General features: G+C 34.9%; 1 protein-coding gene across 1 annotated transcript in view; it reads left to right on the top strand.

Annotated features, from left to right (window-relative positions):
- EPC2 (enhancer of polycomb homolog 2) overlaps positions 1-12957 on the top strand; it is a 129532-nt gene that overhangs the window by 97090 nt on the left and 19485 nt on the right. Inside the window, exons 5-8 of the mRNA XM_068967755.1 lie at positions 4300-4448; positions 5127-5259; positions 7351-7542; positions 10689-10778. Coding sequence (XP_068823856.1) covers positions 4300-4448; positions 5127-5259; positions 7351-7542; positions 10689-10778 — 564 coding nt within the window. The remainder of the gene's footprint in view (positions 1-4299; positions 4449-5126; positions 5260-7350; positions 7543-10688; positions 10779-12957) is intronic.

The following is a 12957-nucleotide window of genomic DNA, read 5'->3' as shown; positions in this document are numbered from 1 at the left end:
CTCAAGATCTGGTTTTGACAGAGATGAATAGTGAACGAGGCCCAGATTACACAAGACTCCAAAAATTCACAAAGTTATCTGAAAGGGAAGAAGCTACGTAGCTGGTATTTTGTTGTTGTTTAGTCGCTAAGTTGTGTCTGACTCTTTGTGATCCATGGACTGTCAGACTCCTCCATTTTGGGGATTTCCCATATAGAAGCAACTAGAGTAGCATGTAAAAATACTGTTTTCCTTTAAGGAAACCAGGGCTCCTAAAAAAAAAAAATGGTTGATTTCAGGTCTGGTACTAGGAAAGCATACAGGTAAACTTGGAACATTCTGCTTTGCCAGAATATAAAAATGTGATGAAAGAATGTTGGAGCTGTGTCAGAAAGCCTCAGGAGCCAGCTTAAATTAGAGTGACTCTGCTGATCAAATCTGGGGAATTTTGTGTGTCACAGTAAGGAGAGTAATGGATTATAACTCATAAAGTAACCCATACATCCATACTGATATAAATGTATGGATGGATGGATGATAGATAAAAGAGAATGCTTTTCCTTACCATAGATTTCCAGTTTACAAATGTCAGTGGAATGATGGTGTTCAAAAATCATCATTTGGCAATTACCATTGTCTCTGGCAAAAGTTAGAATTAACGGATGAAACTGATGGGGGAAATTTGATTATATAAAGTCCCATAGTGTACTTTTTAATTAAAAAAAAATAGTAATTTGACTAGAGAAAGCTGGCAAACACCATCTTAATCAAGTGATCAAAGTTAACATCAGCAGTAGTCATGTATGGATGTGAGAGTTGGACTATGAAGAAGGCTGAGCGCGGAAGAATTGATGCCTTTGAACTGTGGTGTTAGAGAAGACTCAAGAGTCCCTTGGACTACAAGGAGATCCAACCAGTCCATTCTGAAGGAGATCAGCCCTGGGATTTCTTTGGAAGGAATGATGCTAAAGCTGAAACTCCAGTACTTGTACATGGCCACCTCATGCGAAGAGTTGACTCATTGGAAAAGACTCTGATGTTGGGAGGGATTGGGGGCAGGAGAAGAAGGGGATGACAGAGGATGAGATGGCTGGATGGCATCACTGACTCGATGGACGCGAGTCTGAGTGAAGTCCGGGAGTTGCTGATGGACAGGGAGGCCTGGCGTGCTGCAATTCATGGGGTGGCAAAGAGTCGGACACGACTGAGTGACTGAACTGAACTGAACTGATGATGAGCAAAGGACACAGTTTCACTTGTGTAATGGTCATACCAAAAGTTCACAACCTCAATTTAAATGTGGAATAACATCAAAGAAACCCAAATTAACGAACATTCTACAAAAATAAATGGCTTCTACACTTCAAAACTGTCAAGGTCATGATCACAATAGAAAGACAGAGGAAGTATTCCAACTTACAGAAGATTAAAGAGAGACATGGACCATAAAGAAAGCTGAGCACCAAAGAATTGATGCTTTTTAACTGTGGTGTTGGAGAAGACTCTTGAGAGTCCCTTGGCTAGCAAGGAGATCAAACCAGTCAATCCTAAAGGAATTCAACCCTGAATATTCATTGAAAGGACTGATGATGAAACTGAAGATCCAGTACTTTGGCCATCTGATTTGAAGGGCCAACTCATTAGACAAGACCCTAATGCTGGGAGAGATTGAAGGCAGGATGGAAGGAGGTGACAGAGATGAGATGGTTAGATGGCATCACTGACTCAGTGGACATGAGTTTGTGCAAGCTCTACGAGATAGTGAAGGACAGGGGAGCCTGCTGTGCTACAGTCCATGGAGTCACAGTCGGACACAACTGAGCAACTGAACAACAGCAAGAGACATGACAGCTAAATTCAGTTTTAATCCTGAATCAGATCCTAGACTGGGAAAGAATTTTTTATTAATAATAAAAATTATTATTTCCCACCAGTGTCCTTTATAGCAACATTATATAAATATAGGAAATCTGTATATCCTAACTGTTGTATTTCTAGATGTGAAGGACATTAGTGGGCAATTGGTGAAATATGAGGAGAGTCTATAAATTAGATAATAGTTTCTATATCAGTGTTAATTTCCTGATTTTGATAATGTTACTGAGATTGTATAACAGACTATCATTATTCTTAGAAAATATACATTAAAGTGTTTAGGGGATGAAGGCATTATATCTTCAACTTGAAAAATATTTTAAAATACTGTTGCTAATAAGTTATATATGTATGTATGTGTTTATATACATACATGGATGTGTGTCATAGTCCATTTGTGCTGTTGTAACAGAAGTACATAGACTGGGTGGCTTAAACAATGAATATTTATTTCTCAGTTCTGGAAGTTGGGAAGTCCAAGATCCAGGTATTATCAGACTTGGTGTCTATTGAGGGCCCGCTTCTCGTTCCACGGATGGTCCTCTTGCTGTGTCCTCACGTGGCAGAAGGGGCAAGAGGGTTCTCTGGGGTCTCTTTTATAAGGGCACTGATCCATTCATGAGCACTCCCAAAGCCCTCACCTCCAAATAAAAATCACATTGGATAGTTAGGATTTCAACATACGAATTTTCAGGAGATGCAAATATTCAGTCTGTAACAATGTATACATACGTCATAGAGATAATAAAGCAAATATAACATATTAACTTTGGGGGAGTCTGGATGAAGATAATATGGGAATTTTTTATACCATTTTTGTAGCTTTTTTGTAAATCTGAAATTATTTCACAATAAAAGATAAAAATAGAAAGAAGGGCAGGAATGGGGTAAAGAAAAATTAGGGAAGCTACTTATTTGGGCCTCAAGAGAGCAGGAAATGAGTAAGAAGGGGCAGAAGTGCATAGTCCAAGAGAAACATTTAGTGAAGAGGAGGACAACTTTAAAAGGTTCTGGTGCACTTTTTCTTCAGCTGCTGTTATTTATCTTTAGAACTTGTATTTCTTTCATTCTTATTAGACTTTAAGCCTTTTGAGGATAGGGGACATGTGTAATACTTTTTACAGAGAGCAATACTGAAATATTCAAGTATTTTGTACTTTAATATTTGCTCTTGGTTATGTTCACTTTTTTTCAATCATAAGGTGCAGCTGCTCCCTGGTCACAGAATATTTTGCTTAAAACTGTGCTTTAGATTTGTGTCTTTTGTAACATACTTTACTGAAGGGGGAAAGTGATATATTTCCTTTAGATAAGATTAAAGTGTGATTTATTATTAATAGTATTTTTTAATATTCAGTATGCACTACCTTAATGAGATTTAGTTTAAGTAATGTTTTATAGGTAATGAGTAATTTTCAAATACAAGAAACTATGCAAAAGAAAAAAGTAAAACTTTGTATCTTCCTCAAGTTTTATTTTCTCTTTTATAATCCTCCAATTATGAAACCTGGCTTTCTTTGGGTTCAGATTTCTAATGTCACACTGCTTTATTAAGTCAAGTATGGAAAGCTTGCTTAAATGCAGTCTGTCTGAACATATAGAATGAGGAGTGGCAGTGGTCTATTTTTAAACAGATAGTTCCACACTTAATAGAAAGTAAGAATTCTGCGGCTGTTTGATTGAACAAAATATTTTATTAACAGTAACTTTTATATGCAGATGATGCTGGTAATTATAACTGAACCTTCTCTAGTTATTAGTTAGAACTTTTACCTGTGAGTTAGTTCAAGTTACTTTTGACACTTCAAAGTAAGAATTTAAAATGAAACTCAGACCTTTTACTAGTAGATCTCTTTTCTACTCTGCAGTGAGGTTTTACTACGTTCAGCATGGTAATTCCATTCCTTGAGATCCTTTATATTCTGTCATCTATTTTATATCTGAGTTTTTAAAGTGAAGCTTTGCTTGTTATTGTGAATCTTTACATTGTAGTGTATTGAACTGTCCAGCCCACTATTAAAAGGCTGAATGGATGAATAGCAGCTCAGTTTGGCTGTTTTTAGATAACCTTGATTTAACAGAACAGTTTCTCTCTGTCATTGAGAAAGACCTTGTAACAATAAGAAAAAATTACATTTTTTGATAATAGTAGTTTTTGTTTCAGGCAGACTTTAAAAATTTTATTTATGTTGGAATTATCCCATCTATGTCATTCCATCTTCTCAACAGCTGGCAACTTTTTTTTCTGCATATTTATTGAGATATTTGCTTTTTTGTTTTTAGTTAAATGGCTTGCCTTAATGTAATTGCTGTTTAGATGTGTGTGTGTATGTTTGTATATAACATTTCGCTTTTATAGAATGAATTTGGGTCTGATAAGATTTTGATGAATGAAGCTGGAAATTTGGACAGTTGGATTTATTCTTTTAAACTTATTTTGAATAGAATCGAAAGAATGATGAAGCCTCTTATGAAAAGATGTTGAAACTGAGACGAGAATTTAGTAGAGCCATAACAATTTTGGAAATGATTAAGAGAAGAGAGAAAACAAAACGAGAATTATTGCACTTAACCTTAGAAGTTGTGGAAAAAAGGTAACATTGCTATTCTTACATACCAGTAACGCTTCAGTCAAATGAAAGGCAAAATGTAACCAAATTTCAGCTTTATAACTACTGAAATTGATTATCTAACAATGTCTACATTTTTTGAAAATTGTGATTGCTTGTTTTTGCTTTTTGTTTTTAAACCATTAAGTTGCCAATTTGGGTTGCAAATTTGGGAGATATTTTTGTGAATAGTATAGATCCTCTGTTACACTTAATTTCTTGTTGTTGCAGAATCATTTAATTGTATTTAGAAAAGAACTTGGAGATCGTATTGTCCCATTCTCTGTATTAAAGTTTCTATTAAAATTTGAGAGAAATAAATGTTTAATTGATTTTATCTTTTGATTGGTTAGGAAATACTTGTTTTGGTGCATTTTGAAAATGTATTCACCAATGTAATAATCCTTTTCCTGAAAATACAAAATATATGAAGAGTCCATCTTCTGTGTATCTTAGAGATTAGGAGAGGCAGTTGTTTTGTTTTTACTAAATCCCAAATATGAGCTTCTTTATTCCCATGCGTTTTCTCTCTTAAGAATAATCCGATTAATTGTTGGCTCTGTTTGATTAGTTGTGTTCCAAGTAAATGATATATCATTGGTTTTCTATTTCTTTTTTATTTTTGAATGGTAAGATTTTCTTATATATTATTTCCTTTTCAAGATATCATTTAGGAGACTATGGTGGTGAAATCCTTAATGAAGTGAAGATCAGTAGATCAGAAAAAGAATTATATACCACTCCAGGAACTCTTCATAATGGAAATCATCACAAAGTCCAAGAATGTAAAACTAAGGTGAGTATCTTCTGGGGAGAAGCATGTATGATAATATTGACTGGACAGTTGGTTTCTGAAATTGTCTTATAATTGTTTGGTTAAGAAGGAAGATTACTAACATGTTTGAGTTCCTACTTTTTGCACTTTGCTAGGATTTTTTATATGCATATTGATTAATCTTACAACATCCCTTTGAGGTAGATTTTTACCTCTGTGTGACTTTTAGATCATATAGTTATTAAGTGGCAGATTTAAGATTTTGAGTCTAGATCTTACAACAAAAACCATGTGTTTTCAACTATGCTATCTTGTATCCCTACAGAATAATGGTAATTACAGCTTAGTTATTATCACTGCCTTAGCAAATCCTGCATTGTGATGGCAGGCATCAAAATTAAACCTTTCTTCATTAAGACTATTCAAAGTTACTGTCCTCACTATTGCCATAACCAGCATTTATCAGTTGCTGCTTATCTTGACTTGAAAAAGTCCTATAACTTCTAGAACTCAATTTTTTCCTAATAAAGAGACTAGTGATTAGTTTCTTAGACTGAAGAGTTACATTTATTCATTATTCACTTGGTGTATAAAAGCATTCAGTTGAGAAATGCAAAAAGTAATAAAACCTTTGAAGAGCTTAGATTTTTAAAAAGAAACAGGTTATTGGCTGAGTTTTTAGACAGTAGAGCTCTACTGTGTAGCAGGATTTTAAAAATGGCTTAGGGTGTTTGTGGAAAATTCATCTTTTAAAAATGTGCACAATCCTCATTTTTCATGGGTTCTTTCTTAAAGGTCAAGGAAGAATGTGGAGTAGGGAGATTCCTCCATTATTCAACTGTGTCAATTCAAACACCAAAGTTCTTTCTTATTAATCACAGGCATCTAGCCCACCTACCCTTTAAATCACACTTACTTTGCCATAAACCAGACAATAAATGTCATTTTGTACATTACTTTTTAAAATCCAGTTCTAAATCAATGCTTTTCCTAGGTATATTATTGATAGGCAGAGAATATGAAAATCTCAACCCCAAATTAGTGCAGAATCAGCCTTTGTTATATGTTGATTCTTAATCTTAGATCACTCTAAAATTAAACACCCACACTATTTAAATACTAATTTTAGAAATATGATTGCATTTCACATAGTTAACTATATTTCATTTGTCACACATCCTTCTTGAAAATATAAGTAATTTCTGAGAAGTTGGGGATTTCTTTTTGATGTCATAGCCATGCCCATTGTATGAAAGCATTTATATCTCAATAACTCAGTGTTTCAGCAATGTTTTCATTATGTATAACATTTTTGACCCTAAAGTAGTTTTAATGAAAATCTGAGCTACTTGAAAAAATGTAAAACTTCCTAAATACTTTTACACTTTGTTAGCACTTGTAATTTGATGCTTAGAACAGTAATTTTCAAACTTTTTAAAGTAGATTCTTATTTATTGAAAGGAATGCCAGTATATTAAAACAGAAACAGCTGCTCTCTTGAGGATAGCTGGGTTCTAAACTCCACCCATCTCTGCCAGAGATGTCTCTGCCAGACAGCCTCTTGTATGCCACCAAAGAACTCTAGGGTACTTGAAGACAGTTTGATTATTGTTCAGCTGAGGTGGTAATTAATTCTAAAAAGTGAACTTTTCTGTCTCAGAAAAGTTATTCCACTTGTAGATATTTTTAAAAATTGGAAATAAACATAGAAATGAATTAATGTATTTATAATCTAATTCAAGTCATTTTAGAAGTAAAAATAGTTAATTTTCATCATTAATCAGTAGACTTAAATAAAATTAAAATAGAATTTAAATACATTTTAAATACTGGACTGCATAATAATAGAGGAATTTTTAAAAATCACTAATATCTTAAAGTATTGCTAACAATATAAAAAAGTAAATTTAAATGTCATAATATTTTTCACTGTAATTTGTGAAAGCAAAGCACTTTTTGGCTTATCATCAAATAGTAGTTTCTGCATATTAAAACCAGAAGTCACCTCCTGGGTAAAAATGTATGTTTTTTTCAAAGAGCAGTATAGTTTTTTATGATTTCTAAAATTATTTTCATTTCTTCCTTTTGGGGGAAAAATCATCATGTAAACAGCACCCGCATCATTTGTCTTTGAAAGAAGAGGCTTCTGATGTGGTTCGTCAAAAGAAGAAGTACCCAAAGAAGCCTAAAGCAGAGGCTGTGCTAACATCTCAGCAGCCCACTCCTGAGACCTTGCCTGTGATCAATAAGAGTGACCTTAAGCAATATGACTTTCACAGCTCAGAGGAAGATGAATTTCCACAGGTGCTTGTTTTAAAACTATTTTACAGACATTTTCTTCTAGTCTTTTATATTGCTCTATTTTAAAACATAATATCTTAGAGTTTTGATTCTTGCTTTCTTCACCTAACATAAACGTTTTCCACATTTATGTAGTTACTGAAATGGTTTTTGCTTTGTTATGTTCTATCAGTTGAATATATTTAATTTATTTTGTATAGCATTTAGGTGGTTTTAAGCTCTCCCTTTTATAAAAATGAGCATCTCTACCTCGTCCCTCCATTTTTGAAATAGATGATTACAAATGGAATTCCTGAGCTAAAGATTATAAATATTTTAAGACATTTAACACATAATTGTAAACATTCATCAATAATAATTCCCATATTCCATCAGCATTGTATTTTACAACTTTTAATGAAAATTTTGCTAATTTATTTAACAATAACTGTTTGACTCCAAAGAAGATTTAGAATTGGCTCAGATTTTAACTTGTGAAAATAATTCTTTGGTTATATTATAGCAGTTTTATAGCAAATTTTAACAGTTTAAAAATCTAAATTTTTGTTTCATATGTGCTGTCTTTTAAAACAAAGACTTTTATTTTATATACTAAAGGATTGATTTTAAAAAATACATTGTTTAGCACCTGGTGTAGCAGTGGCCTCCTTTTTTCTTTTTCATACGGTATAGGAAACCTAAAGAGAGTACTGTAACATGCGTTACCATATTTCAACATTTCAACTGACTTGCTTAAAAAAAATTTTTTTTAACCAACATGACAGATAAATTTGGAAGCAAGACAGTTTATAAAACTTGTTGTAGTAACTATTTAAAATCTAGAGTTTATATAAAATTTGTCTTCTTTGCCTAAGATTATATTAGTTTTACTTTTTTGTAGATGATTTAGTTTTTCTAGCCCAGATAATATTTCAGCATTCATATACATTGTAACAATGCACAAAATGTGTTTAGTTTAGTATGCTCTTTAAAAGCACTTAAATGAACTCATTTATTAAAAGTTGTCAGATGGTCTTGTTCAAGGTTATGTGGCAGTCTGGATGGGAGGGCAGTTAAAAAATATTTTAAAAATAAATAAAATTGACAGAGGATTCTGTTGTTAGACTCAGGCAGGGCTTTGAATAGTCATGGGACATGAATTAGATGACATTTTGAAGGAATGAGGGCACAAATAGTAGGTCTTTTCCAGATAGAAAATGTAGGGAAGGGTCCAAGACAGAGAAAACAGCATATGGGAAGGAATTGCTAGCAGTAAGTTTAAGTGAGGAGTGAAATGGTTAGATGAATACATATATAAAAGCCAATAAAGTTCTCCTATACATTCCCAGCCTTTTAAGAATGCTGCTAAGGGATACTGTGTCTAGTAGAAACTTTTCCTATATTGCTAGAATCAGTCTATCCAGTTTGATAGACACACTCAGCATACTAGACCTATATTCCTCATCTATTAAGGAATCTTCATCTCTGTTCTAAATTCTTATATTTATTCATATAGTCCCCATTCCCACATGAAATTACATTTTGAAACTATTAGGTTCCTCTGAATCCTTGTACTGGGTCCTTGACAACATTAATTTTTATTCAGTGAGGCAGCTATTTAGAATGTGGCTCTTACAAAATCAGGATTTTATTGCTTAAAAGATAATTAAAATAATCATATGCTTCTTCTATGTCCAATAAACAACAATAAAGGAATAGAGAGCCTTAAAGAACATTTTAACCAGACTTCTCCAACTGATTTGCAACAGAGCAGAATAGAAACCCAGTCTCTTCTCAATCATGCTTTTGATTCTCCGAACATCAGCGCGGTCTTCTTATATCTCAGACTAAATCCTGGAAACCCCTCGTTGGGTAATCCGGAGGAAGGGATGCAAAAAATTTCTGAGACTTTGTTTGTGACACTTCCTGTGTACATTCTAGAAGAGGTAGTTGCTTTATAAAGGAACCAAAGTGTAAAATTCACATTTGGGATTTCCTTTCAAATTTCAGATTTTAGTTTGGTTCCCTAGGAATAAGAATCAGCCCCAGCTTACTGTTTCTGTGTCTCCCCCATAGGGTTGGTGGAGGTATATTGGAACCTCAAACAAATGCCTTTCTCCCCTGGATGATCCTGCTCAGTGGTAATTACCACAGTTTTGAAATAATGTGGAGAAAGCATTTTTCCTCTCAAAATAGGAAGAGAGGGATTTGTGAGGTTCAAAAGTTTGCAAGTAAATGTGGTTGAGCCAGCGTTGTCAGAAAAAGAGATGTACTCCAAAGTGAAATTGCGAGACAACTGAAACTTAAGTACCAAAACTTTTTTTTATTTTAACCATTATGGGTAGAAATTTATCTAAACCATATTATTTCCTGCCATATCAGAGTATATTTGTATTTCACTTAATCTGTTTTTGATAACATAACATTTGCTCTAATGTACCAGTGCTGCCTTAGAGGTCCGCTCAGATTATGTAGGGGGATTTGTCCTAGTCTCACTTGGTCCTATGCTTTTTAATATGTGACAACTTTTTGAAAGTCTATTCTTTTGCTGTCAGATGGTGAGATTAGTACTTCTAAACCAGTCTGCTTACCTTTTAGCAAGTCCTCTTTCCTCTTTTGATTTTCAGCTTCTGATCTGTTAAAATTTTAAAAATGATTTTAAAAACAAGTGGGGAAATAAGGGACTCCCCTTTCAGTGCAGTGTATGAACTTTTCAGCTTTGGGGGAAGGGAGGTTATTCATAAGCTTCTTTTATCTTCCTAGTTTTAGGCTTTATTATAGAGAAATGAAGTTATTGTATAAAAGCATACCTACCTATAGATGAAGCATAATTATTATTACAAAGTATTTATGGCCACATACAGTATTTATAAAATGTATGAATGGGATATTTAAAAACCATACTAACGATGTTCAAGCTTAAAGCGTTTACATATTCAGAAACAGTTAAGCAATACCATGTAAACTTACCTGCAAGAACTTACCCATTAAAAATAATTAGTAACCATACAAAACTTCTGCTAATCTTTAAATATTTGAGGGAATTCACTACCTACTGTATGTAATGTGGAGTGACTCACTGTTTGTGATCAGATTCTGATTTTAGATAATTACAAAGATTGTTGACTTTTGGTAACTCCTAAATGGAATGCTTCATGCCTCTTTCTTAGGTACCGTCCCCAGCATCAGAACCCGAAGAAGAAAATGATCCTGATGGTCCCTGTGCTTTCAGGAGGCGGGCAGGATGCCAGTATTATGCTGTAAGAACTATATTTTTTGTGATGTTTTGGGAACTGGAATTAACAGATAACTCATGTCAAAATGACTTCAGTTCAATTCAGTTGCTCAGTCATGTCCAATTCCTTGCGACCCCCATGGACTGCAGCACGCAGTCCGTCACCTGTTCCTGGAGATTACTCAAACTCCTGTCCATAGAGTCACTGATGTCATCGAACCATCTCATTCTCTGTCGTCCCCCTTCTCCTCCCGCCTTCAATCTTTCCCAGCATCAGGGTCTTTTCAGATGAGTCAGTTCTTCACATCAGGTGGCCAAGTATTGGAGTTTCAGCTTCATCATCAGCCCTTCCAGTGAATATTCAGGACTGATTTCCGTTGTCATGGACTGATTGAATCTCCCTGCAGTCCAAGGGATTCTTGAGAATCTTCTCCACACCACAGTTCAAAACTATCAATGCTTCGGCGCTCAGCTTTCTTTATAGTCCAACTCTCAACATCCATACCTGACTACTGGAAAACCCATAGCTTTGACTAGATGGACCTTTGTTGGCAAAGTAATGTCTCTGCTTTGTAATATGCTATCTAAGTTGGTCATAACTTTTGTTCCAAGGAGCAAGCGTCTTTTAATTTCATGGCTGCAGTCACCATCTGCAGTGATTTTGGAGCCCCCAAAAATAAAGCCTCTCACTTTTCCCATTGTTGCCCCTTCTATTTGCCATGAAGTGATAGGACCGGATGCCATGATCTTAGTTTTCTGAAAGTTGAGTTTTAAGGCAACTTCTTCACTCTCCTCTTTCACTTTCATCAAGAGACTCTTTAGTTCTTCGCTTTCTTCCATAAGGGTGGTGTCATCTGCATATCTGAGGTTATTGATATTTCTCCTGGCAATCTTAATTCCAGCTTGTTCTTCATCCAGCCCAGAGTTCCTCACGATGTACTCTGCATATAGGTTAAATAAGCTGGGTGACAATATATAGCCTTGACGTACTGCTTTCCCAATGTGGAACCAGTCTGTTGTTCCATGTCCTGTTTTAACTGTTGTTTCTTGACCTGCATACAGATATCTCAGGAGGAAGGTCAGGTGGCCTGGTATTCACATCTCTTTTAAGAATTTTCCACAGCTTGTTGTGTTCCACATAGTCAGAGGCTTTGGCTTAGTCAATAAAGCAAAAGTAGATGTTTTTCTGGAACTTACTTGCTGTTTTTGATGACTCAATAGATGTTGGCAATTTTTTCTCTGGTTCCTCTGCCTTTTCTAAATCCAGCTTGAACATCTGGATGTTCACGATTCATGTACTGTTGAAGCCTGGCTTGGAGAATTTTGAGCATTACTTTACTAGCTTGTGAAATAAGGGCAATTGTGCTGTAGTTTCAGCGTTCTTTGGCAATGCCTTTTTTTAAGGATTGGAATGAAAACTCACCTTTTCTAGTCCTATGGTTGCTGCTGAGTTTTCCAAATTTGCTTGCATATTGAGTGCAGCACTTTAACAGCATCATCTTTCAGGATTTGAAATAGCTCAACTGGAATTCCATCACCTCCACTAGCTTTGTTTGTAGTGATGCTTCCTAAGGCCCACTTGACTTTGCATTCCAGGATGTCTGGCTCTAGGTGAGGGATCACTCCATGGTGGTTATCTGGGTCATGAAGATCTTTTTTGTACAGTTCTTCTGTGTATTCTTGCCACCTCTTCTTAATATCGTCTGCTTCTGTCAGGTCCATACCATTTCTGTCCTTTAACAAGCCCATCTTTGCATGAAATGTTCCCTTGGTATCTCTAACTTTCTGGAAGAGATCTCTAGTCTTTCCCATTCTGTTGTTTTCCTCTATTTCTTTTAATTGATCAATGAAGAAGTCTTTCTTATCTCTCCTTACTGTTCTTGGATCTCTGCATTCAGATGGGTAATCTTTCCTTTTCTCCTTTGCCTTTAGTTTTCTTTTTTTCTCAGCTATTTGTAAGGCCTCCTCAGACAACCATTTTGCCTTTCTGCATTTCTTTTTCTTAGGGATGGTCTTGATCACTGCCTCCTGTACAGTGTCATGAACCTCCATCCATAGTTCTTCAGGCACTCTGTCTATCAGATGTAATCCCTTGAATCTGTTTTCACTTCCACTGTATAATTGTAAGGGATTTGATTTATGTCATACATGAATGGCCTAGTGATTTTCCCTACTTTGTTCAATTTAAGTCTGAATTTTGCAAT

This window comes from Capricornis sumatraensis, chromosome 3 (genome assembly GCF_032405125.1).
Source record: "Capricornis sumatraensis isolate serow.1 chromosome 3, serow.2, whole genome shotgun sequence".
In the NCBI taxonomy this organism is placed as follows: domain Eukaryota; kingdom Metazoa; phylum Chordata; class Mammalia; order Artiodactyla; family Bovidae; genus Capricornis; species Capricornis sumatraensis.
The sequence above is the reverse complement of the archived record's forward strand: the minus strand, read 5'-3'. Positions and strand labels throughout refer to the sequence as shown.